The sequence below is a fragment of the Heteronotia binoei genome, chromosome 7 (genome assembly GCF_032191835.1).
Source record: "Heteronotia binoei isolate CCM8104 ecotype False Entrance Well chromosome 7, APGP_CSIRO_Hbin_v1, whole genome shotgun sequence".
NCBI classification, from domain to species: Eukaryota; Metazoa; Chordata; class Lepidosauria; order Squamata; family Gekkonidae; genus Heteronotia; species Heteronotia binoei.
The window spans coordinates 94,300,345-94,327,002 of NC_083229.1; the positions used below are offsets into that span (position 1 = coordinate 94,300,345).

The window sequence follows — 26,658 nt, forward strand, 5'->3', positions numbered from 1 at the left end:
TGTCTTCCCTAATTATATTTGGTACCACTAATGGTAAATTAACGTTAAAGGTGTGATTACTGCAATCTAAAACATGCTGTCATTAATGGTCACATTCATTTATTCAAGTATTTATATATTTAATTGTCCTTTTTTTTCCTTTAGGTGAGGACAACCATAACATTCCTGACATTGGTAAGGGTAGGAGAGGATTGTTTATCATCTCGTTCCCCCTCTGACTGATTTTGAGATAGGAATGGTTTCCAATGCCACAACTGTACAGTCTACATTTTTTTAATGAACTAATTAAATAAATACACATCTCAAGGCATAAATCTTGACTGTCTGTAATTTAATGGAAGATAAACAACTTCTAAAAATCCAACAGAAAGACGCTGTAGAAGAGAACTATGAAAGAACATATAAAACCTGTAAATCAAATTTAATTACACAAAGAGTCCTTCCTTCTTCATCCTATCACCACTGTATGTATATTTATAACAGCAGTGACTGGGAAATATGTGAGGAGCTACGAATTCGAGAGCTTGAAGAAGCCAAGGCCAGGACAGCTCAAATGGAGAAGACCATGCGTTGGTGGTCAGACTGTACTGCCAACTGGCGGGAGAAATGGAGCAAAGTTAGGACAGAAAGAAATAAAGCACGTGAAGAAGGGAGGCAGCTGAAGCTCAAGCTGGAATCCACATTGAAAGAGCTGAGTGTCCTGAAAAAAATTAAGCAACATGTACTTAGTGAGAATCAAGAAGCAGAAACTGGCAATACTTGGGAAAAGAATTTAAATTCTTCTGACTTGTGCTGGATGAAAGAAAACCATACAAGACTTCTAGAGAACAAACCACTTAAATATGTACAGAATAACAAGATCTGTGATGTAGACTATATCCATGAGGTAAACAGCTATGAGTAAATACTTTGAAAATCACAAAAGAGGAGCAAACATTCCCTAGAGATCAATTTTGATTTGCTTTCATAATATCCTATTAATTCCATCTCTTTCACAGTAGTGAAGCATTGATTGCACAGTGTAATATTGTTCTGAACTCTAGAAATCAGTCTCTAAACCATTGGGAAGGGAGAATTCTTATTTCTGGTTTCTCACAAAGGTATTACCAACCATTGATAAGTGGGTGGGTGTTCTGATGGTTAGACAGAACTGTTTTGCTGACAAGTTAACATAATTTCTTCTCAGGATACTTGTACAATGGAAAATTCCTTTGACCATCACAATATGAAAATCAATCTGGAAATTCTTAATTCTGGAAGTAAATGTACAACTGCAGTTTCTCTGAAAAATCCTAACTCAAGCAAGGATCATCTAATCTATTCTCAGGATGACGAAGTAATGCATATTTCGATGTTACACTTACGACTTCGTGAATTGCAAAAAATCCTGCAGAAAGAACAAAAGTAAGTTCAAAACATTTTTAAGCAATACTTTTAAATGGAACTCTTTTCAGTCCATTTTAAAATAAAATTATATTCATGGGCACATGGTGAAAAGACTTCTCCCAAAGCTAAATACTCAAGAATATAGTTCACATTGCCCCATAAATTATCACCTCTGTTAAGTTCCCCAACTCTCTGCAAGTGACAACAGCAATTTAGAATAGCTATGGCATATATTTTAAATTTTCTGTAGCAAGGCTATATATATTGCACTGTGTTACAACCAAGATATTGTTGCTCCGTTGTAAGCATCTGATTTATTCCGGTATAAAATGATGATGGCTGTTGCTACAGTTACTAAATATTTATTAGGTTTCAAAGATGTCCAAAGACATATCTGCAGTTAAAAGAAACAACTCCTCCTCAAACAAAACAACATCTGAGAACCGACCAAATTGCAGCAGTTACCATAGTTTTGGTGCACATTTGGCTGTCAGTCATGCTTTTTTAAATTCAACAGGATTTATTTCTATTTCTTGAGCCACAGAGGTTTTCTGGCATTTATGGTTTTCTGAGACACAGGAGGCTCCATCACCAACAGATACACATGTACCTCCCTCCTAGATTGTCAGATAGCCAATGAGACTGAAGGGTCGTTCAGATTCTAGAGTTTGGAGTGGCTTCTGTGCATCAAGATTGACTCATCCAATGTTTATCATTTCCAATCTGTTTGAGCAATCATGCAACAAGGTGAAGTTTAGGCTAGATGGCTGTTGGGGCCTCTCCCCACTAAAGTATCAACCATAACAAACTCAGTGTAATTTTGTGTGGATTTTATGCCAGGGTTGTGGCCACTGTGCCATTGTGCTAGGGTCAGTACACAGGTTTGGAAGGCTTAGGATGCTGACTAAACTGTTCTCTTATTTTATTTATATCCCACCTGTCTCTCCAATGGGGACATAAACTGGCTTCTTTCTCCTATCTTCCATTTTATCCTTAAAATAATCCTGTGAGCTAAATTAGGCAGGGAGTATCTGACTGGCTCTCTTGAGGAAAACTGCACCCCTCCCCCTACTTGGATCGTCCTCCCTTAGGATTTGAGATGGGCTGGCCTTCCCCTTTCTGGGTGACATGGCCCCCCTTTTCTCCTGCAGTAACCGGAACCATTTCCTCTTCCTTAGCTGATGAAGTGCTGATCTCCATGGAAACTGATTCATCCCCCCCACACACACACACCATCTAGGTTATGGCTGCAGGCTACCACATCCAATGAATAAGTAAGGAGATCTTGGCCAACCATCACAGGATAGGGCAGGTTCTCCATAAACCCCATTTCTGTGAAGTCTACCATCCCTCTCCATTCCACAGGGATCTGGAGAGATTATAAAAGAATAATTTTTGTTTGTCATGAAGGTGCCACTGGATTCAAACCTTGTTCTGCTGGTTCAGACCAACATGGCTACCCACCTTGTGATAATTCTTGTCTCATTTTAGAATACGCTCAACTCTCAAAAAGGAAGTAGAGGACCTGAAATCAGAGAAATCTCTGTGGAAATGGAAGTACGATGAGCTAAAAATGTCCACGGAGAGCAGTTTAAAGCAGGTATGTTTTAAAAGGAAGTGCCAAAGGAAATTACAGTAGATAAAATGAATGGAGACATTTTGTATAACCTACTTCCAAAACCCTAGGCTTTGTCCTTGAAATTATGTGTTATATTGAAGCAGGGAAATTCCTTATTCCATTCTATTATTGTTCCATAGGCTGGCTCTGTTCCATATTTCTTTTTCCTTCTGATTTAACATGGAAGATAGTTAAAATTAATTCCAGAGTTTCTGTATGTCTGGATTGCCAAAGCATTCTACATCTGTTCATTCTCTTCATTTTTAAACTCACTGAGATTTAAGCAGGTGACTTTTGCATACTGATGAAACATAATATCAAAATGGAATATTGAAGCTATTGTACATCCTTTTTTCCATTATTTCAGAAATGCACACCTGTGATTGTACAGATTTTGTAATGTTGATGGGGGGGAATGTGAATAATCAGAAGGCACAAACATGAGGCAAATTATATGTGCGCCATCATCATTACAAAGTCCAGAAATAAAAGAAGGAAGACTTGCACATGCCTAAACTACTGTTGACATTCCGCATATAAGGCAAAGTAATTTAAAACTCCAAGATCTTTGGAGAAATTTGGATGAGAATTTCATAAGCATCCCTCCAATGAGTATGAATATGGAGAAAAGTAACATAAAGTATAACTTTGCCATTTGTGGCACCAGCATTTAGGTGGAAGGAGAGAGTTCCTGCCAATAGGCATCCCCATTTCCCAGCAGCACAGAAACAAGCATACATATCAGGTTTGGAAAATTTGTGGAATAAAATGACCACAGCTTTATTGGCTACAGCTGTAAGAAGCATTGGCACAACTTGGGCCCCTAGATTCAGAGCACTGACTGGCCTGGTGCCAGATGATGTATCCATCACACCCTGCCAGCCACCTTGGGTGGAGAACTATGGGATGGCAGGTTGCAGGAGTTCACATGGATGACTGCCTCCAGTGGTCTCCTTGCCATCTGCCCATGAGGGTGAGCACTGGTAGTCCCAGATCTGGCTTGCTTCCATAAGCCCCCATGCCAAGACCCCTTAAGGGAGTCCCAAAATCTGGGAAGTGGCATGCAAGCCAATTTCCAAAACAGGTCTTGCCCCATGCTGTTACCACCAAAAGAGCCAAGCGGCATATCCCTGCCTAGCTCCTGCCAATACTCTTACATTTGTAGCCGGGTCACTAAAGAATGGCAGACCCCGTGCAGCCAGATATCCATGCTCCGTGGGTACAGATGCACAGCATCAGACTGGAACAGGGGACTCCAACCTACAGGTGCCAAATCCAACCCCACCCCCCCAGCCCTTGTTCTCCACTGCCCTGCCCAGCCTGCCCATCACTTCTGCCTTGTGACGTCCACCTTCTGTGGGCAAGCAGCTCCTTTTCCATAAGCAGCACTCCTGCCCAGTCTCACCTGAGAAAAATTATACTGGGAAGTTCCCGCCGCTCCTAGCTGCTTCATACCAGCCAATAACTACTCACACACCCATGGAAAAAGTGAAAAAAGCCTCTGCTGCTTTGGAATAAGAACAAAAGGTGGATGAAGCAACAGAGCTGTAGATCCCTTGTGTTATGGTACCTTCCCAAGGCCCCAGTGCTCCTTGGGAAATGAATCCAAGATGAGGTTGTCCTCTGATAAAAGGGTGTACTTCTTCACCCAAAGGGTGATTAACATGTGGAATTCACTGCCACAGGAGGTGGTGGTGGCTACAAGCATAGTCAGCTTCAAGAGGGGAATGGATAAGCATATGGAGCAGAGGTCCATCAGTGGCTATTAGCCACAGCTTATCATTGAAATTCTCTGTCTGGGGCAATGATGCTCTGTATTCTTGTGCTTGGGAGGAGGGCACAGTGGAAGGACTTCTAGCCCCACTGGTGGACCTCTTGATGGCACTTGGGGGTATTTTAGCCACTGTGTGACACAGAGTGTTGGACTGGATGGGCCATTGACCTGATCCAACATGTCTTCTCTTATGTTCTTATGTTTTGATGCCAGGGTGCTAAACCACTCCTCCTGCAAACAAGACAAAGCATCTAAAAAGCTTAAGACCAAACAGGAATAAGAAGCTTAGCTTATATGGTTACCAATTGTTTGGATTTCATTCCAGGAAGAAGAATAGTGAAGCAAATAAAAATATCAGAATTGCAGATTGATGTATACATTGTGGCATGTTTAGAGTAATTAACTGAAATCCTGTTGTTACACTCCATCCATCTCCTCTCAAGGATGGAGGTAACTAACAGCATCCTTCTCTTTAAGGTGAGGTGATTGGTTGTGCAGTGTTGTGTCTTCTCTGTTATCAGACCAGAGAAATACTTTCCGATCTACCATTCCAGATTACTATTCATTGCATTGCATTACAATCACTATTCCAATCTATTATTCCAAATAAGAAATACGGTAGAATAAGGAGGATGCGTGGCCATTCTTGATGAAAATACAGGTGTAAGGACTGAATGACATTAGCACATGTAGTGAGATAAGAAAGCAATATTCCTGTTCTGTTCTTTTTGTTGCTGTTTTAAACTGATAAATGTATTATGGTTTTAAACTGATAAATGTATTATGGTTTTATATGTTTTATGGAATTGATTGTTTTTATGATACTGTAAGCCGCCCTGAGTCCGCTTGCAGAGAGGGCGGGATATAAATGCAAAGTAATAAATAATAAATAAATAAATGTTCTTCTGAATGTTGTAATATCTTGTAATGCAGCAATTTACCTTTGCAGTCTGTTCCTGATGTTCCTTTGGAATAAAACAGCTACTTTGAGGACACCCACTGAAGGTTCTTGAAGGATGAAGTGTTCTCCTTCAAATTACTCAAAATTATAATTCTTAATGTCACATTTGTGTCCATTTATTCTTTGGCACAGGGTTTGACCTGTTTGTCCTGTGTAGAGAACAGAAGGGCATTGTTGTCATTTAATGGCATATACAGTGTTAGAATATGAGCAAGTGAATGAGTCTAAAATGGTATAGTGGATGTTAGGTCCAGTGATCATGTTGCCTTGGCTGTATATGGAAACAAAGTTGGCATCTGGGTTTGTTGCAAGCTTTGGTACCAGTGTCCATGTTCAAATTAGATATTGTATTATTGTGGGTGGTGAGTTTATTTATTTATTTTTATTTATTTTATTTATTTATTTGTAATTTATATCCCGCCCTTCCCACCAGGTGGCTCAGGGCGGCTTACAACATATAAAAACTAACATATAAAAACTAACATAAGAATATAAAATTAAGCATAAAGGTTAACATTTCATAATTTACATAGTTAAAAAAACAAAAACTAGACATTTATCACGGTTATAAACTTAAAACATTAAAACCATACAGCGATCTTACAGCTACACTCAGTTCAAGTTTCAGTGCCGGTTAGTTGTGGGCCAGCCGGAAGAGGACTGTCTTACAGGCCCTGCGGAATTGAGCAAGGTCCCGCAGGGCCCTTACCTCTTCCGGCAGCTGGTTCCACCAGGAAGGGGCCATTACGGAGAAGGCCCTATCCCTTGTAGTTTTCAAACGGGCTTCCTTTGGCCCGGGGACAACAAGGAGATTTTGAGTTCCCGATCTCAGTACTCTCTGGGGAACGTATGGGAAGAGACGGTCCCTCAGGTAGGCAGGTCCTAGGCCATATAGGGCTTTAAAGGTAATGACCAGCACCTTGTACCGAACTCGGTAGAGTATTGGCAGCCAGTGCAGAGCCCGGTGTCCCGGCTGGATGTGCTTCCATCTTGGGAGCCCCAATAACAACCGGGCGGCGGTGTTCTGCACCAGCTGCAATTTCCGGGTTCGGCACAGGAGCAGCCCCATGTAGAGGGCATTGCAGTAGTCCAACCTCGAGGTGACCGTTGCATGGATCACCGTTGCTAGATTGTCGCGCTCCAGGAAGGGAGCCAGCTGCCTTGCCCGCCTAAGATGGAAAAATGCGGACTTGGCAGTGGCTGCTATCTGGGCCTCCATTGTTAAGGAAGGCTCCAGTAGTACCCCCAAGCTCTTGACCCTATGCGTCGCAATCAGTGGTGCACCGTCAAAAAACGGAAGGGGGATTTCCCTTCCCAGACCCCGACGGCCCAAGCAAAGGACCTCTGTCTTCGCCAGATTTAGCCTCAGCCCGCTCAGCCTGAGCCACCCAGCCACAGCCTGTAACGCCCGGTCCAGAGTTGTCTAAGACTGTCTGTGTGCCACAATTAAGAAGGGTATATTTATACAACAGTCTCCAATTTTGATTATTTGTTTCTCACCATAATTAAATCAAAACAAATGGTGACCCTATAAACTAAACTTCTTATTCCTGTTTGGTCCTTGCATCTGTTGAACTTCTTCATTATGTTGCATGCTAATTTGCTGCTCACCCTCTACATATATGTATGAACTGGTAATCTTTCATTTCACTATATTTGAAGAAGTCTGTGTGCATATGAATGCTTATACCTTGAAAAAAAACTTTCTTGGTCTTAAAGGTGCCACTGGACTTGAATTTTGTTTAATTGAGAAAGGATATTAGGAAACTTTGCAGTGTAGACCCAGAAATAACGTGCAGGTTCTTTTAATGACCACTGGTGTGCACTATAGTCTTAAAAATGCTTTAGCAAATAGCATGGTTTCTTTTGGTTCTTTTCAGGAAAAAATGAATTTGTTCATTATAATATTTTCATTGTGAAATAATGGCAAAGATTTTTTAAAAAATTGAATATACAACTGTACAAGAAGGGAGGGAGAGAGAAAACTATATATAGCAGTGTTGTGCACAATTACTTGTTAGCATATCCTGTTGGACACAATGGCACTTTCTTCTAAGTAAATATGAATAGGTTTTTGCTGTCAGTCTCCACATATTAAATATCAGACAGAATAGAACAACTGAATCTATCTTTTTAACCACTAGAAGGGATGGATTTATTAGAAAGCAAAATATTGTGTAATATTGTATTACAATATTAATTTCATGAGCAATGTGTGTGCACCTACTGTATTATTCCCAAGAATGCTTCAGGTGCTACATTTAATCACCATCCTTCCTGTATCTTAAGACCCACATCAATATTATTTGTGAAATCTTAGATCAACCGGGATCATTTTGTAGAAAAAGAGGTGCTAGAACTCATTAGCATAACTCATTCACATAGCTCATTTGCATATGCCACACACCCCTGACATCACCGGAAGGTGTACTAAATTATATCAGCTCAGCATCTACCCTAAAATGCTTCTTGAATTATAATTGTCTTAATAAAATCTTACTCCCATCATTCTTTTAAAATAAACTTTCTCCTGTGTGGCCATAGTGACATGATGATTTCCATCTGTCTGCTTTATTTTCCCACTTGTTGTATGGGAAAATATTAGAAAGTTTGTCAAATCTTAGAATTCAGCAAAATTCTCACAGGGGATTTGAACAATGGAGCCCAGTAGCAAGTTTTTTTTTTGGGGGGGGGGGGGTGGAAAAAGCCGCCCTGAGCCTGCCTCGGCGGGGAGGGTGGGGTATAAATAAAAAATTTACTTACTTACAATAAAATTTAGAGATTCCACAGCTCTGCTCCTGTGAGCTCTTGCCCAAAATGAGCCCTGGTTAACACTACATTTAAAGAATTACTCCACTGAATAGTGCTACATTTAAAGAATTATTCCATTGAATAGCCATAATGTCATCATGAGCAACTATAGTTTACTTCATAGTAACTTGACTCAGGTAGCTTGCAGAATTACAGGTTATGAGGCTAAATGATATATATAGTATATATATATTTTTGGTCAAGTATTTTGAAGCTGATTAACTAAGAAATGGAAACTTAATCACTAGGGGGTGCAAAAGGTCTATCATTTCAAGGCCCTCATTGTTTTTCAGTATGTGAATTAAAATGCAGTTTTCTTCTCCTTTTGGCAAAGAGAATGCAAACACGCTACCTCACAATTATACATTGAAATTTTGTGTACAATATTCAGATAAGTACCTACACCTGCTGCATATGTAAACATTCCTTCACACCTGCATGAACTATGTAGGCGAAGATAAATTTGATTTGTTCTTTCATTCTAGCTCCTGCAACAGTTTTTATTTTTTTTTCCAAGCAAGCTAAATGTAAATAGAGCTGTATCAACACTGAAACAGAGGCAGAAAGACATTTGTGGAAAAAGGACAGGGAAGAGTCTCGCTCAAACATTGTTTCCCAGTTTAATTTAAAACACAAATTGATTTTGCTCAACCTTTGTGTTTTGGGGGGAGGGGTTGATCTCAGTGACAGTGGGATGAGATTTCTTCTTGTGCTATTGAATTATCTGGTTCCTCTTACAGAATGTTAAAAATGTAGGGAAAGGCCAATCCATTTCAACAAGTAAAAATTATTAACAATCAAATCCAAAGGTTTCATTTGAGTAGCGTGCGCTTTGTTTTTAACTTATCTATTGAGAAATTTCTGCTAACTTCTGGTAACCTGTGTTTCAGATTGTGCATAAACTCTATTTCTGTGTAATTCAGAATATTATATTAAATCAAGTTAAAAGGGTCAACTTAATCCTGTTCGCAACAGTGAATCCATATAATTGAGTTTAACCAGAAGTCCCAACATTAAGATGTAGTAAATTCCATATTAGAGGGTGCAACAACCAAATACTATGGTAATGTTGGGATGTCACAGTTCTGCCTGAAAGCCATTATTTTATAAGGTTCTTCATGGTTCCATTGCTCATGATATTTAATAGCTATATGAATTTTCTGTGCATGTCATCTGAAGGATTGTGGTGTGGTATCATCTATATAATTATGGGTGTAATCCCATGAGAGATTTGGTCTGACCTAGCCACACCTCCCATCTGATTTAATGTGCTCAATCACACAAGCGCATCTGCCTCCTGAGTTCCACTCATACCTACCTCATCACAGGACAGGCTAGGACCAGATTAAATAGCTACTGGGAACTTCCAGGTAGCAAACCTTTAAATCATATGTAGAGCATGTTTCCCAGCTGCCTGAACAGCCAGATGCATGCTGCACCCACTCCACACCCACCTGGCATATGCATGAGCAATCTGAAGACTCCACTTGTGCATATGTGGCCAGTGCCTCTCCAGGCAGCAGGGCAGGAGCTGTATGAATGCCAGGGCACAGATAAAAGAGAACTGGCCTTTTCAGAGCCGGGATAATGCCACACCTAATCTCCAGTGCGATCACACCCTATGTATCTTCTTCATTGGATTTCATGAAACAGTGGAGACTCTAGATTTTTGCTTGAAATCAATGAAGATCCAAACATACAACGAGAGAACTGGGGCACACGTGAAGCAACAATCAAGAAATCCCCAGTTCCAATAACAATTTCCTAAGACACTATACAACTTTTATCGTATTTATAATGCAGTATTTATATTGGTATCAATATCAAAATATTACAATACAGTGCTCAAAATACATCTCAAAAGTTCCAATATAACTACCCTCTAACAAACAAACTTACATGATGCAGAGTACTGCTCTTCAGAAAAAATTCCTGGTAAGTTCAACATGTGGCTTTCCCTGCACTTTTTATATTTGGTTGAAACTCTTGGCAGTAAATCAGATCAATTGCTGACTTCAAGAATTCATGCTGTTTTTATAAATAAGAAGAAGGGTTGTGCAAAATAATGAGGGGGGGGGGTCCATTTGCCAGCTGTTTGATGGGAACAAAGATTTGCAAGAATCAGACTAATCTCCCAAATGCCTGTCAATGGGGAGGGATGGTGTATCAGTGGCAGAGCATCTGCTTGGTAAGCAGAAGGTCCCAGGTTCAATCTCCGGCATCTCCAACTAAAAAGGATCCAGGCAAATAGGTGTGAAAAACCTTAGTTTGAGACCCTGGAGAGCCGCTGCCAGTCTGAGTAGACAGTACTGACTTCGATGGACCGAGGGTCTGATTCAATATAAGGCAGCTTCATATGTTCATATGTTCAATGCCCCATATGCTTAGAATAAGAGGGCAGCAAAATGAGCCTTTAAAAATGATAAACAAGCAAATGCAGCTTCTAGTCATGGAGATGAAGCATTTTGTTTGGTTATTTACACATTATTTGTTAAGAAAAGACAAGGAGCACCAGTCATGCTGTACTGTTTCAGGTGCTAGTAAAATGTTGTCTGAGATAGAAGCACAGTGCTGTCCTTTGAAATGTAAAACAAATCTCTGTTATTGAACCTTGAACCCACATGGGAATTAGTGAGCAATCTTTGTGTTTTCTGCAGTGTTAGGATGTCATTCAGGCAAATTAAGGGATGAAAGCTCATGTTTTGCTTCAGATCTTTTGCTTCAGAATGCTCGAAAGCAGCTGCCCTTTTGAGATTTAAAATTAAATTAGAAGAAATAATTGCGATAATCCCTCAGCCTAAAACAATTTTCACCATTTACAGAAGGTTTTGAACACAGTCTGTATAAGGTATTACTACTGCCACCCCTGCTGGGTTCTTTTGTCATAATCCAATCAACTAGTAAAGAAAAAATGCTAATGATTTTTTAAAAATCCCATTTGGAATTAACATCAGGGGTCCAAGATTTTCACTGTCTAGTAGCAGAATGTGAAGCTGAGATTTCTTCAGAAGCAGTCGAAATGAATCAACAGAATACATGAGGGTTTTTCTCCCCTGTTCTTTGATGAAGTTCTTCTGTTTGTTATTCTGGAACAACAACAACTATGATATGACACATCAGAGAAAAAAGAAAGCAAAATCATAATTTCCCTTTGAATGACAAGACATCTTCAAAAATTCTAATCAAATTAAATTCTAATATATGTGAAGGAAAATTATTTCCGACTATGTCCCATAGTGCCAAAGCGCTGGGTACACAATTCACAGGCAAAAAGATTGCAGAATCTTCCCCACCCTTGTCTTCCCCAGGAAACCTTATTCATAGGGTCTAGATATGTGTATACTAATAACTGCAGTACTGGGTAACTGTAATGAGGAAGAGGAAAGGGGAAAATCACTCCTTTCTTTTCACTTCCATGAGGGATCTCTGCACATACTAAAAGCAAAAAATGGAGACCTTGTTCCCTTCCCACTGCAGCTTCCCAACCAATAAAGCTGTCAGCAATGTTCCCTCTAAACTAAGTTAGCATGAGCTAGCTCACAGATTTTTGCCTCCAGCTCACACATTTTTGTCTTAGCTCAGTAAGGATGACCCCAGAGCACAACAATTTATGCAGTAGCTCACAAAATAGAATTTTTGCTTACCAGACTCTGCAGCTTAGAGGGATCATTGACTGTCAGTATCCATGAATCCCTTGATTCTGGGAATAAGCTTTCCCAGGATCAGAAGTGGCATGAGGAACAAGGGGATACAAGAGTGGAGAAGATCTCAGAACAGAACATCATTGATTTCTTCTTGGAATGTAAATGGATTAAATTCACTACACAAAAAAGGCAACGTATCATTGGATTAAAAAGCAAAACTGTAATATAATTTGTTTACAAGAAGTACATATCAAACAAAAGGATTACAAATTTTTATGGAATAAGCAATTGGGACTAGAATTTCATTCATTGGCTGAACAGAAGAAAAGGGGAGTGATTTTTTATATTAAACAAGAATTGGATCCAAGATTAGTGCTTAAAGATAAAAATGGAAGATTTGTAGTGGTAGAAATAATATTAAATGCAAAAAAAAGTTGTTTGGGGGATTGTATGCACCAGATGGAGCAAAGGATGCTTTTTTCAAAGACATTATACAACAACTTGATGAAGTGACATATGATCAAGTTTTGATAATGGGGGACTTTAATGGAACAATTAAGAATACACTGGATAGGTCTGGGAAAAAATAATAATAAGGAAGGAAAATTGCCAAAGTCTTTTTTTGAATTGGTCAAACAAGAAAACCTGGAAGATATATGGAGAAAATTTAACCTGAAGTGTGGGACTATACCTTTTTTTCAGCAAGACATAATATTTTTTCCAGAATTGACATGTTGTGGGGCACTAAGGATTTAGACCTTATAACAAAGAAAATAGAGATTTTACCTAAAATAGGAGCTGATCATAACCTAATAATGTGGATTACAAAATTGTCTAAAAAGTTGAGAAGATGGAGATTAAATGAAGATTTACTACAGAATAAAGAAATAGTGACATCTCTAGAAAATGAAACTAAAGCTTTCTTCCAAATAAACAATAAAGAAGATATAGAATTTCAGACGGTGTGGGATGCTTATAAAGCAGCAATGAGAGGAATATTGATTACACTGAATAATAAAGACGAGGGCAAAAGAAAAACAGATGTTGGACATTCAAAATGAAATAAATAAAAAGGAAGGGGAACTGAGAAAAAGGGCAGGAAAAAAGAAAATTATGAGGAAGATTATAATATTATAAACACAAATGAAACATTTGTTAAATAAAGAACTGGAATGGAATCTGAAAAAATTACAGCAGAAATCTTTCAAGGGAGCAAATAAACCTGGAAAATATTTGGCCTGGCAACTGAAAAAAAAAGAGAGAAAGCGAAATCATTAATAAAATTGTGGCTGATGGAAGAGAGGTGGTAGATCAAGAAGGAATAAAGAGAGAATTCTTTAAGTACTATGCTAAATTATTTAAGGGTGTTAAAATAAAGAAAGAAAAATTGGAAGCATATTTACAAAATATTAAAATAGCACCTTTAACAGAAAATATGAAAAAAGTTTTGAATGACCCAATTGAAAAAATAGAAATTGAAGCAGCAATTAATGCAATGAAAAATGGAAAGGCACCTGGGCCAGATGGATATACAGCTAAATTTTTTAAAACCTTCAAAGAGGAATTAATACCAAAACTTCAGAAATTGATGAACATGATAAGAATAAAAGAGAAAATACCAAATACATGGAAGGAAGCTGTTATTTCGTTGATTCCAAAATAAGATAGAGACGTCACAAATGTAAAAAATTATAGACCAATCTCACTATTAAATGATTATAAAATATATACAAGAATATTGGCAGAATGGTTTAAACAACATCTGATAAATTTTATAAAGCAGGATCAAGCGGGGTTTCTCCCCAAAGGGCAAATAAGAGACAATATTAGAACTGTTGTAAATATTGTAGAAAATTATGAAAGACATCCAGAAAAAGAAGTAGCATTATTCTTTGTGGATGCAGAAAAAGCATTTGATAATTTAAACTGAGACTTTATGTTTGCAATAATGGAGAAAATGGAGTTGAGCGAAAACTTTATAAGGATGATAAAAGCAATATATACTGAACAACGTGCAAGGCTATGTATAAATGCAGATCTTACAGAAGATATGATAATTAGCAAAGGTACAAGACAAGGCTGTCCACTTTCCCCACTGTTGTTTATAATGACTCTTGAAATTTTACTGATGCAAATCCAAGATGACAAAGAAATAGAAGGATTAAAAGTAAAAGCATTTACTTATAAATATAGAGCATTTGCAGATGATATAATGTTTATAAATGAAAATCCCATACAAGTAACACCTTTGTTGTTAGCTAAAATACAAGCTAAATCTCTCCCAGACAGGGAGAGACAGAGGGCGCCCATTTAGGCGCGCAGGCTGGAGGGCGAGGTCTGGCTGATTGACAGCCAGACCTGCGTTCCTCTCAGTCTGCGTCGGGCGCTGCTTCGGCCCCTCCCACCCGCCCTGTATGTTATGTAGGCATTTGCTGGTTGCTTCTTTGAGGAGCCGGGTAGGAATTTTTTCGCACCCAGGCTGATTGGCATTGCCCAGGTTGTGTTTTTCGCCTACCCTACATAGCATTGCAGTGGATTGTGGATTTGGCTATTGGTAGGTGCTGTTAAATAGGCGGTCCTTTAGTGGCAGGTTTTTGGGGTTTAGGGCACTATACGGCCAGAGGAGGACTGTGAAGCATCCCCCTTTTGGGGAATTTGGGGTCTGGCATGATCAACCCTGGGTTTTGAAGACCCGGGTGGAGATTGCAGACTGCCGGGAGTAGGGTGGCCATAATGTCTGAAGGCCAGCCAGGGACACTTTTTTGGGGGGGGGAAGGTTGGGGTGCCGCCGGAAACAGGAAGTGACGTCACTTCCTGTGACATCATTTCCCCCGCACCACCTGCCGGAAGCAGGAAATGACATCACTTCCTGTGACATCATTTCCCCCAAATGACATCATTTCCCCCAAATGCCACTGCCAGAAACAGGAAGTGACTTCACAGCATTTCCTGTGATGTCCCCAAAAATCCCCCAAATATCACCGCCGGAAACACCAAGATTATTTACAAAGAGGGAAAGGGGGAAATAAAGTTAAATAAAACTCTTTTTTTACTTTTTTCAAAGACTAGAGAGAACGGGTTCCACGCTGAGAAGCCAGTCAGATTCCAGTGAGATTCCAGTGAGACTGTGCTGCATAGTGACAGGTTGAGATGCAGGACAGGAACCCGGAAGTGACCGACAGGCTGCTTCAGCGTGCCGCTGCACTGGCCCCCTGGGCCCCACAATGATGGGACCGATGCCACAGGGACAGGCTCGAAACACTCTATAACCCCTCAAAAGAACAGCAGTCTAGCTTGCTTCCCCCGAGCCCTGCCGCCATAAGCCTCAAGGGGGCTCATTTTGTGGCATCTCCCGGCGGGAGGGTGGCACCCACACGGGACACATATCAAATGAAAGAGGGGGCGCAGGGCTATCAGAAACAGCTGGCGGAGGGAGTTGGGAGACCACCCCACTGGGGGATCCACACCCCGAAAGTGATGAAGGTGGCGCAGATAGAGCCAACAGAGCAAACAGGACAAAATAAATAGGCTGCATTATGCAGCACAATTGAGAAAGTGCCTTATCCCATATACTGATGAAGTAAATACAGGATCTGAGAACAAAATTGCACCAGAAGACACAAACACAAAGCTCCCTTACACTGAATCAGTGCTTGGGTCCACCAAATTCAGTATTGTCTAGTCCAGTCACAAACACAAAGCTCCCTTACACTGAATCAGTGCTTGGGTCCACCAAAGTCAGTATTGTCTAGTCCAGTCACAAACACAAAGCTCCCTTACACTGAATCAGTGCTTGGGTCCACCAAAGTCAGTATTGTCTACTCCAGGGGTGGCCAGAGGGAGGGAGGAAGGAAGGGAGGAGGGAGGGAGGAAGGAGGTAGGGAAGGAAGGGAGGGAAGGAGGGAAGGAAGGAAGGAAGGAAGGAAGGAAGGAAGGAAGGAAGGAAGGAAGGAAGGAAGGAAGGAAGGAAGGAAGGGAGGGAGGGAGGGAGGAGGGAGGGAAGGAAGAAAGGAAGGAAGGAAGGGAGGAGGGAGGGAAGGAGGGAAGGAAGGAAGGAAGGAAGGAAGGAAGGAAGGAAGGAAGGAAGGAAGGAAGGAAGGAAGGAAGGAAGGAGGGAGGGAGGGAGGGAAGGAAGGAAGGAGGGAAGGAAGGAAGGAAGGGTGGAGGGAGGGAAGGAAGGGAGGAGGGAGGGAAGGAAGGAAGAAAGGAAGGAAGGAGGGAGGAGGGAGGGAAGGAAGGGAGGAGGGAGGGAGGGAAGGAGGGAAGGAAGAAAGGAAGGAAGGGAGGAGGGGGGGAGGGAGGGAGGGAAGGAGGGAAGGGAGGAAGAAAGGAAGGAGGGAGGGAGGGAAGGAGGGAGGGAAGGAAGGGAGGAGGGAGGGAGGGAGGGAAGGAGGGAAGGAAGGAAGGAGGGAGGGAAGGAAGAGAGGAGGGAGGGAGGGAAGGAGGGAGGGAAGGAAGGAAGGCCGCCCCCTCCCGCCAGCCGCTCCCCCCGCTTTTGGCCCCTCCCTCCCTGCCTGCCCTGCTTACCTGCTTCCAGGGCGGGTGGAGGCCCGCGCGCGGGGCCCGGCGGTGGAGGCCGGGGAGGTGGCGGAGAGGCCGGCCCTGGTCGCTGGAGGGCCTCCAGCGACCAGCGCCGGCCTCTCCGCCGCCTCCCCGGCCTCCGCCTGCAGTGTAGGGCCCGCGCACGGGGCCCGGCGGTGGTCGCGGAGGCCGGCGAGGCGGCGGAGAGGCCGGCGCTGGTCGCTGGAGGGCCTCCAGCGACTAGCGCCGGCCTCTCCGCCCCCTCCCCGGCCTCCGCCTGCAGTGGAGGCCCGCGCACGGGGCCCGGCGGCGGTCGCGGAGGCCGGGAAGGCGGCGGAGAGGCCGGCGCTGGTCGCTGGAGGGCCTCCAGCGACCAGCGCCGGCCTCTCTGCCACCTCCCGGGCCTCCGCCACCGCCGCCGGGCCCCGCGCGCGGGCGGGGAAGGCGGCGAGTGAGGGAGGGAGCATCCTTGCATGTGCGCAGGGGCCTTGCGCAGGCGCAAGGATGCTCCCTCCCTCACTCGCCGCCTTCCCCGCCCGTGTGCGGGGCCCACCGGCTCTCTGGCTGGCTAAACCGGGACCTCTAATTGTCCCGGTATAGCCAGCCCGGGAGCCAGGAATAGGTGTCCAGAACCGGGACTTTCCCGGGTGCCCGGGACGGTCTGGCCACCCTAGCCGTGAGACTCGGCTAGGGGGTGCTTTCTGGCGAGACGTGCATCTGAGTTTGGGCCCTCTGGTGCGGGCCTCCCCGGAGGGAGCTGAGGCACTCAGTTCTGCCCGGGGGGCTGGGTCTCTCGCCCATTATGGCAGGGGAGTGGTTGCGGTGACCCCTAGCCCTGGCCAGGTCACTGGCGGGGTACCCTTGCTGTTTGTGAGATTAATTAATAAAGTGGCCCAATTTTATTCCAATCACTTGGTGTCTGTCTCGTTATTTCGTCCTTGGGGGGGCAAACTATATAACTGTTTTACCACTTATATGGCTAGAAGTTGATGCAGAAAAGCTGAAAATCATAGCAAAATATTTCTTAGTTAACAGTTAATATAATGTATCATATTAATTCATATTGGTATAAAAGGTAAAGGTAGTCCCCTGTGAAAGCACCAGTTGTTTTCGACTCCAGGGTGATGTTGCTTTCACAACGTTTTCACGGTGGGCTTTTTACCGGTTGGTTTGCCATTGCCTTCCCCAGTCATCTACACTTTCCCCCCAACAAGCTGGGTACTCATTTTACCAACCTTGGAAGGATGGAAGGCTAAGTCAACCTGGAGTCAGCTACCTGAACCAGCTTCCACTGGGATCAAACTCAGGTTGTGAGCAGAGGGCTCCGACTGCAGTACTGCAGCTTTACCACTCTGCGCCACTGGCTCTTCATATTGGTATACCCAGGGCTTTTTTTGTAGCAGGAACTCCTTTGCATATTAGGGCACACAACCCTGACGTAGCCAATCCTCCAAGACCTTGCAGTTGGCCCTGTAAAAAAGAGCCCTGTAAACTCTTGAAAGATTGGCTACATCAGGGGTGTGTGGCCTAATATGCAAAGGAGTTCCTGCTACAAAAAGAAGTCCTGGGTATAACTGTTTAAATGTTTTTGTAAATTGCTGTCTGTAACCCACCCTGAGCCTGCTTGTGGGGAGGAAGGGATATAAATAGAAATAATAAATAAATAAATTTATTTTTACAATATACAAATAATTATTCTTACCCAACACATTGTAAACTGATGTTCTCCCAATACTTCATGACTCAAACTTCATGATGTAGGCAGAGTTTTAGATTTACAATGATGAATTATTTTAACATTGCAAAAAGGTCACATTTTGTTTGTATGTAGAAGAACAAATGTCCATAGCTATTCTAGAATATATATGTGTTTAATGCAACCCTCCTTTATGTAATATGATCATTAAGTAAGTAAAGGCAAATGTTCTTTATATTCTTGCTAAAAATATTTAGCAAGCCAAGAACATCTCAGCTTTTTTCTTCCCATGACATATTGTTTAAATCATGCTATTTTCCAAAGAAATGAAAACATCAATAGCAAAATATTCTGTTCAAACTGTCTAATGAAACACATACTGACATCAACATTATTACAGGATACTGGGTGGAAATAAGTATCTGTCATTAGAAACCTATGCAAATTACTCCAGACTGCATAGGACAATCAGTGTGTCCATTCCCCATAATACAGTGATCCAAACAGGTTATTTATTTATGTCGTATTATGTGCATTATAATTTTGGAATCATTGTAAATCATATTTACTTGTATTTTTATACAATTAGGGCCACAATCCTGAACTCAGGTATAAGAAAACCAAGGGCTTTTTCAGTGTTCTGAGTTTGGAATGCAGAGAGGAGAGAGTGAGGTTGTCATCGCTGACTCCCCTCCACTGCTAATTTCCATGTATTGGTAGCTTCTATACTGTATAGGATCCCCCCCTTGTGACTAGGAACCATGCATTTTACAGAATTCCAGATTGCACATAGATTCTGGACTTGCACAACTGATCAGTAGGGGGACAGCAGGTAGAATCCCCATTCCTTCACTACATGGTGTATCTGCCCAAACTAGAAAGTGGACAGGGCTTTAAGTCCTACTGAAACCCACAGAGTTTACTTCTAAGTGAGACTCCATCTGCAGCTTCTTTAGCATCATGTAGTACAAGTGAATTAGACATGTAGTTTAGCTTTATAAGAATTGTAGCAGGTGTCCTAATTCTTGAGTGATTAAACTATATTCTGTCTTTCAGTTTGGTAGAAATCAGAACAAGGTGGAAGTAATTTTGGATGATCTGGAAGAAGAAGAAACTGGAGCCAAAGCCCCCAAAGATACAAAGATTCAGGATTTACAAGCAGAAGTATGTTACTTTTGTTACTATTTCTGAGTACTGTGCTTATTAAATTTCTAACTAAAAATCCAGAGATCATAGTATTTTCTTCAAACATTGTGTATATGTATGATGACCATAAGTTATTCTAATATTATATACCTGGATGTAATTCCTCTCATAGGAGCCCCATAGTGCAGAGTGGTGAGCTGCAGTACTGCAGGGCAAGCTCTGCTCATGACCTTAGTTTGATCCCGGTGGAAGCTGGGTTCAGGTAACCAGCTCAGTTTTCCATCCTTCCGAGGTTGCTAAAATGAGTATCCAGTTTGCTGGGGGGAAAGTGTTGACTGGAGAAGGCAATGGCAAACCACCCCATAAAAAAAAAGTCTGCCAAGAAAACAACATGATGTGACATCACCCCAATTGCTTAGTATTTATTTAAATATTTATGCTTCACTTTTCTTTGCAAAGTAGTTTACAACATCACTGCCTCTTCTTCCCTTTTATCCTCACAACAACACTAACAAGTAGATCAGGCAAAGTGAGGATTCAAACCTGGGTCTCCCAGATTCTGGACCTAGACCAGGGGTGGCCCAATTTGCTTAACGTAAGAGCCACATAGAATAAATGTCAGATGTTTGAGAACCACAAGACAAACATCAGGGGAAGGAAGGAAGGAAGGAAGGAAGGAAGGAAGGAAGGAAGGAAGGAAGGAAGGAAGGAAGGAAGGAAGGAAGGAAGGAAGGAAGGAAGGAAGGAAGGAAGGAAGGAAGGAAGGAAGGAAGGGAGATGGAAATAAAGCAACTTTAAATGTATTCTCCACGTCAGCCAATGGAGTGGTGGAGGCTTCAAGAGCCACACAATATGTGTGAAAGAGCAGCATGTGACTCCCAAGCTGCAGTTTGTCCACCCCCAACCTAGACTGACACTGTAACTATGATACCACACTGGCTACTCAGACAACTACTAACCTCTACATGTATTTTGATATTTGGATACCTTTCAGTGAAATTTAACAGAGATATAGCTTCCAGTCACCTGAATGGTAGGGGCTGAATATAGCTAAGGTGCTAAGCTGTAATAGTACAAGCAACAACCAGTATTTGTGGATTTTGATATTCAATCTATGTAACACTTCTCAAATTACATTTTCTTTTCAGATTGAGGTTTCTGGGAAGGTGTGTTTATCTGTGTAAATAATTTCATGCTTTCTTACTAACACTTCTGAAAGATTACTTTCCCCTCTATATCCCATCATGCTTTCTAAATTTATGTGAGAGCTGATAAACCATACCATTAAATAAGACACCGAGTGCCTGTCAGTAATTTTAGTAGTTGGCAGAATAGTTGCATTCACTTTTCCAGGATCCCTGTAAAAATATAACTTGGAAAAATTAGCTCTGAAAGGCAGTCATTCACCCGCTATTGTGAAAATGTGTTGCCCTGGAGAAAACAGCAGCAAGTGATATAGGAGCAGTTGGAAATAGTAGCCACATCCCAATCCACTTCAATAACATCTGCTGCTGGCCTCAACCCCCATTCATCCCCTTTTCCTCTATTGTAGTGATAGGTCGTTTTCGCACTCACCTTCCGCCGGCGCGACCCCCCTCTTCACCGCGCAGGATCTGCGCGGATTTCACACTAAACGCTGCGGAGCAGCCAGAAAAGCCGGAAGCTCCCAGCGCAAAAGCCACTCAAACTGAAACCGCCAAAAAGCAGTTTGGCATTTGCGCGGCTTTTGCGACGGGAGCTTCCGGCTTTTCTGGCTGCTCCGCAGCGTTTAGTGCGAAATCCACGCAGATCCTGCGCGGTGAAGAGGGGGGTCGCGCCGGTGGAAGGTGAGTGCGAAAACGACCTGTGTTGCTGCCCCAGGGCTGTGAACTTCCATTTTATTTCACTCTCCCCTTTTTCTTCACTATCCCCACACTGTATCACCGCAGCTTGAATTGGCAAGGAAATGAACTAAAGTCCATTAAAGGGCTACATGAGGATGACAGAATTAGTGAGCTGCCCTGTGATATTTTGAAGGTGGAGCTAGACTTTATGCCCTCTTCCCAATAGCGATGATGGCAAAAGTGTCCACATGGACACTTCCCCACATTTCCCATTTAAACTGGACCAAAAAAAAGTTAGTTTTTTCCCCTTCAGTTTCAAGAGAAAAGCCCAGGGAACACCACAGCTCACTTTCAGAATGAGCATAGTATCACATGGATGAACCCCTTTAATCTGGGGGCTTTCTGCTTTCCAGATGAGGAAAAGTCATTATTTGGAACCAGTCCATGTAAAGCTTTATGCATTGTGTGGAAGATACATCTGCCCTCACTGCCTTAAGATCCATTTGTATTGTGTTCCCTTTGAAAACTAGAAGTTTAGTAAAATGGAAAAATGAAAGTTTATTTCAGTCTCACATGCTTAAGTCCAGTACAGACATTACCTTAGAGGTCAGGCACAGTGAGGCGATGTTGCTAAGTAGGTGCAATCCAAACTTCCCACCATCTTTTGTGAAGCTATACACAGAATGATTGTGTGTTGTGAGACCTTTCACTGGCTTAGAGTACATCTGCTACAACAGGAGTTATCCTGCCTGTATAGGTATGCAGTTTAGCATGTAATAATAATTTTAAGTGGCTGTTTGCAATATTGTATTGTTGCACTGTTACACACGATGAGGGATGCTAAAATGCAGTATGTGTTGGCCAGCATTTTTCAGACATCTACTGAAAAGATTTGTGTAAGGGCTTTCGTTGTTATTCGCCTTTCCCCCCTTGGCTTTTTAAAATGGCTTTGGAATTGGGAACTATGTTAAGATGCTGATGGAAAAGTCAAAGTGAAACAAGACCACAGTGTGATTTATCTGGTTTACTTAACATATGGGGGAAAGCAAAATGGTGTCAGGGCGACATGGATGTTACGTATCCTGTGCTACCTTCTGTCATTGTATTGTCAACATGCTCTCAGAAAGCATCCCAAAATGATGGTTTCTAAGTGACATTCCATTACGAAGCACAAACAAATCTCATTTGAAACCTGAACAACTGTAACACAGCTATTCTGAACACTAATTGTCTTGTATTGATTTTATCTTTTCCTTGTTGAACTCTTCAAATTTAGAACAGCTGTTCTGCCAGTAGCTGAGCAAGATAGCCCGAAGCATCCTTCTGTTGTCTTTAACAAGGATTCATGACCCCCTGGAGTAATGTCTTTGGGTCATGTTAGAATTGCTTGTTTATGAAGAGGTATCACTTTTAAAAATGAATGTTTTGCGAGGATTACCAAAGTTAAGATTCCTGAGAAGTAGACAGATTGATGACACCCATTATAACTAGCTCCCTGACCATACTGAGACTTGTGTTTAATGTAAATGAAACAAAATTAGATGTAATAATTTTGTGCTGTAGTAAAAAAATATCAATACAACAGATATTTCCTAGAAATTGTTGCTACTGTGGCTCAGATTGTATAACAGCAGTCTTGTTTGTTTATCTCCCTGTTACTCTTTTATCACATATCTTTTTATCTATGGAGTCTAGGACACATGGTTCTCCCAACACCCAATTTTATCTTCATAAAATTCAATGAGAGACAATGATTGGTCTAAATTGATAACTAAGTTATTATTTCAGCCCACTGTGCCACATTGGTTGTCCACTATTTAAACCTGGATCTTTTCTAATCCTAAATAGAGTAGTGGTAGGAGTCTAAGAGCAAAGAAGAAGAAGAAGATGATATTGGATTTATATCCCGCCCTCCACTCCAAAGAGACTCAGAGTGGCTCACAATCTCCTTTACCTTCCCACCCCACAATAGACACCCTGTGAGGTGGGTGGGGCTGGAGATGGCTCTCACAGCAACTGCCCTTTCAAGGACAACCTTTGCCAGAGCCATGGCTGACCCAAAGCCATGCTAGCCGGTGCAAGTGGAGGAGTGGGGAATCAAACCCGGTTCTCCCAGATAAGAGTCCGCACACTTAACCACTAAACCAGACTGGCTCTCAAACCAAAGTTATGCATGAAGACAGCTGAATGTTCTCCATACCTGCCACTTACCTCTCCTCTGGAAACCTTTTTTCTTGCGCTGAGAGGGAGAAAAGTTAGATTACAAATAAGTAGTGGATGCACAGGCATACTCCTTTTACATTTACAATCATCCCCCCCACCCCCACCAGCATAGCGTCATTTTTAAAACATCATTTACAAATGCACAAGTTTCCAGCTTTTCCCTCCTGCTGCAGCCCAAAATGCCGCCTCTCTACAGAATGGAGAATTCCCCTCTTACCCAGACTAGCATGCTGGAGAAGGTGGAAAGGTGCCATAGGAGAGGGGAACTGGTGAAAATGGCTCACTCTCCCCATCTCCTTACATGTGCAGGTTATCCTATAGGATCCAACCCATTAGATTCCTTTGTACATATACTGTAGTTCTGGCTTTGAGGAAGAGTATGCAAATCCTCTTTATGCAGTCCTGTGTTCATTTTCTCAATTTTTTTTAAACATACAGCAGCTGGTATGTGTAACTTAGATTTATTTATTTATCTAAATACAATTTTTATCATGCCCTCCCCTGCAAGTGGGCTCAGTGAGGGACACAATGCAACAGCAAAACATATAAAAACAATTCCATATAATTTATATTAAAATCTAAAACCCATAGATAGTTAAACTACATGATGGCAAAACAGTAACATATAAACCCAATAACTAGGCTTGCCAGTCCCTAGGCTCCTCCGCACCACCAGTCAGCTGGCCATCCCAACAGCCATGATGTACCTTTAAATCTCTGCAGGTCTAGATGAGGCTTGCAAAATGTGTTTTGGAATGTGTTTTGGAATCTTAGTAGGAGAAAAGCTGCTCTTCCCAGTGGGTGTGTGAAGCTGTGAGAAAGGAGGAGAGCACAGTTCCTCTGTTTTTCATTTATTTCAGAAGCTGTTTGCATAGTAAAATCAATAATAAAAAGTAAACTAGAACCTGATTGCAGGATGGATGGAAATTCCACCCCCTAGACTGCTTTGTTCCTTACTTTCATTTTCCTGAGTTAGTTTGAAGAAGTTGGTTAAAATGCAGCAGACTGTTACATTCAGCAACTTGTGGGAATAAATGTCCCCCGTGAGATCACAAAAGTGTGGGTTTGCAAACTGTTTGTGTTTATTCTGGCTGCTTTATGAGTGTGTGTGTCCCTTAATTAAAGCCATGCTTGAAAATGCCACTAAAACCTAGCAAGGGACTCATGGGGGTATGACAAATTTCATTTTCATTTAATGGACATGCAGCTACTGGGGAACCCTTTGAAGATAAAAAAAAGAGGATGAGGAAATGAAGACTGTATTCAGGAAAACTGCATTGCTGTGTGTTTTATTTATTTATTTTAAGGGACTGGGAAAGTCTCCTGGCTCCACCCCCCAAATCCCCAGTTATTTCCAAAGTTGGACCTGACAACCCTAGCTATAACTGTGTGAACAGAGGAAATTGATCAGACAGAAAGGGGACTAGTCAATTATTTTACTTTATGTTGTTTTCTTGCTGAAAATAAGCAGCATCCAGCAGAAGTAAAAGAAACTTTGGGGTGGTCATTTGGGTGGGGGGAAAGACAGAAGAAAAATATGTTATATACTCCCCACAATTTCCCCTCTCTTTATATATGGATGCTTCTTCAGTGAATGCTTCTGGTTGTTAGAAAGGTTACTGAGAAAAAGAATTATGATTTTGTGTATAATATGTAGCTTGATCTTGATTCTATCAAATTTAAAATGTATCAGTGGCGACATACATAAATTCTTGCACATGTTCTTATATTAGGTACGGTTGGATGTGAATTACCTTGAATAAATGTGAATATTTGTTATAAAAAGGCTGACAAAATCAGGACTGAAACTGACTGGTTCTTTGCTTTGCTGTAACTAGTCCTGAGAAGGCCCTCTACTGTAGGCATTTAATTATCAAAGCTTAGCCTGCAGAATGAAAGGGATTTTTCACTTGATATAGAGCAGGAAGATTGGAGAGGACTTTCCAGTTTCACTGCTGCTCTTGAAAGCCTTTATATACGATCCTCAAGCTTTGGAAAAGTGTTCAGTTTAAGTAATGTCTAACGAAAAAGTGAGAAGAGGGCATTAATTAACGTGAGCATCCTGCCTAGAGCATATCTTTGTGAGGATATCTTGCAAACAGCAGTTGTGAATCTGACAAGTTTGAGTTAGGAGAAGCCCTCTCAGTTTATAAGTGAACATGACAGTGGGTTTCAGATGTCCTCTCAGCTCCACATTCACAGCTAAGGGATTTGTCAGAACTTGCATCAGAGGTAGGCAGAAAGACTGCCAGTTTCCAAGGCTGTGCATTTCGATAGCAATTAATAAAAATCTTCAAGCCCTGTTCACTAACATCAGTTGTTTTTGCAACTCTCAGATATGAACTGACTTGCCTGGATATGGCTCCTTTCTGATTATCATAGTGTCCAAATATGTTTTTTGCCATTGTATGACACTGAGTGTTGGACAGGGTGGGCCACTGGCCTGATGCAACATGCCTTCTCTTATATTCTGAAGTTCCTTCTCAAAACTGCGCCTCCTTCTCAACTCTTTCTTGGTCTCTTTTAGATGGGTAACTTGCAACCTGCCTCCCCCCCCCACCTTTAACAACTCACCTCTGCTTAATTATAAATTTAATTTAAAACTACATCATCTGCTAACTGTTTTTTATAATAAATTAAATAACTAAGGCTGTGATCACAAACACTAAATAATGCACTTTCAATACATTTTCAATGCATTTTCCAACTTGATTTTGCCAGTTCGCACAATAAAAATCCAGTTGGAAAATACATTAAAAGTGAATTGAAAGTGCATTACAGTGTTTGTGATCACATCCTAATAGGTTGCATTCTGTATAATATTTGGATGGCCTTCCATGCATGGACCTTGGAAGGACTTCCATGCTCACAAGCATGACTCTGCTCTCCTACTGCAGACTGAAATCCCACCCCCACCCCCCGCTGTTCTTTAGAGATGCCACGGACCAATATGAGAGGGGTGCTAGAGGGCTTCTGTGAGAGTGGGAAATCACAACAGCCATCTCTTTTGTTGATACAGATACTTTTAATGGGATTGCACCCAGTTATGTTAATT

At 41.8% G+C, this 26,658-nt stretch overlaps 2 protein-coding genes across 2 annotated transcripts in view; both read left to right on the forward strand.

Moving 5' to 3' along the window:
• Positions 1 to 326: 326 nt before the first annotated feature.
• On the forward strand, positions 327 to 904 carry LOC132575543 (coiled-coil domain-containing protein 102B-like). The gene has a single exon (XM_060244354.1). The coding sequence runs from the start codon at positions 335 to 337 to the stop codon at positions 902 to 904; it is 570 nt and encodes a 189-aa protein (XP_060100337.1). The 5' UTR covers positions 327 to 334.
• A 294-nt stretch (positions 905 to 1,198) lies between these two features.
• LOC132575544 (coiled-coil domain-containing protein 102B-like) overlaps positions 1,199 to 26,658 on the forward strand; it is a 104,942-nt gene continuing 79,482 nt past the window's right edge. Inside the window, exons 1-3 of the mRNA XM_060244355.1 lie at positions 1,199 to 1,404; positions 2,878 to 2,986; positions 19,468 to 19,575. Coding sequence (XP_060100338.1) covers positions 1,199 to 1,404; positions 2,878 to 2,986; positions 19,468 to 19,575 — 423 coding nt within the window. The remainder of the gene's footprint in view (positions 1,405 to 2,877; positions 2,987 to 19,467; positions 19,576 to 26,658) is intronic.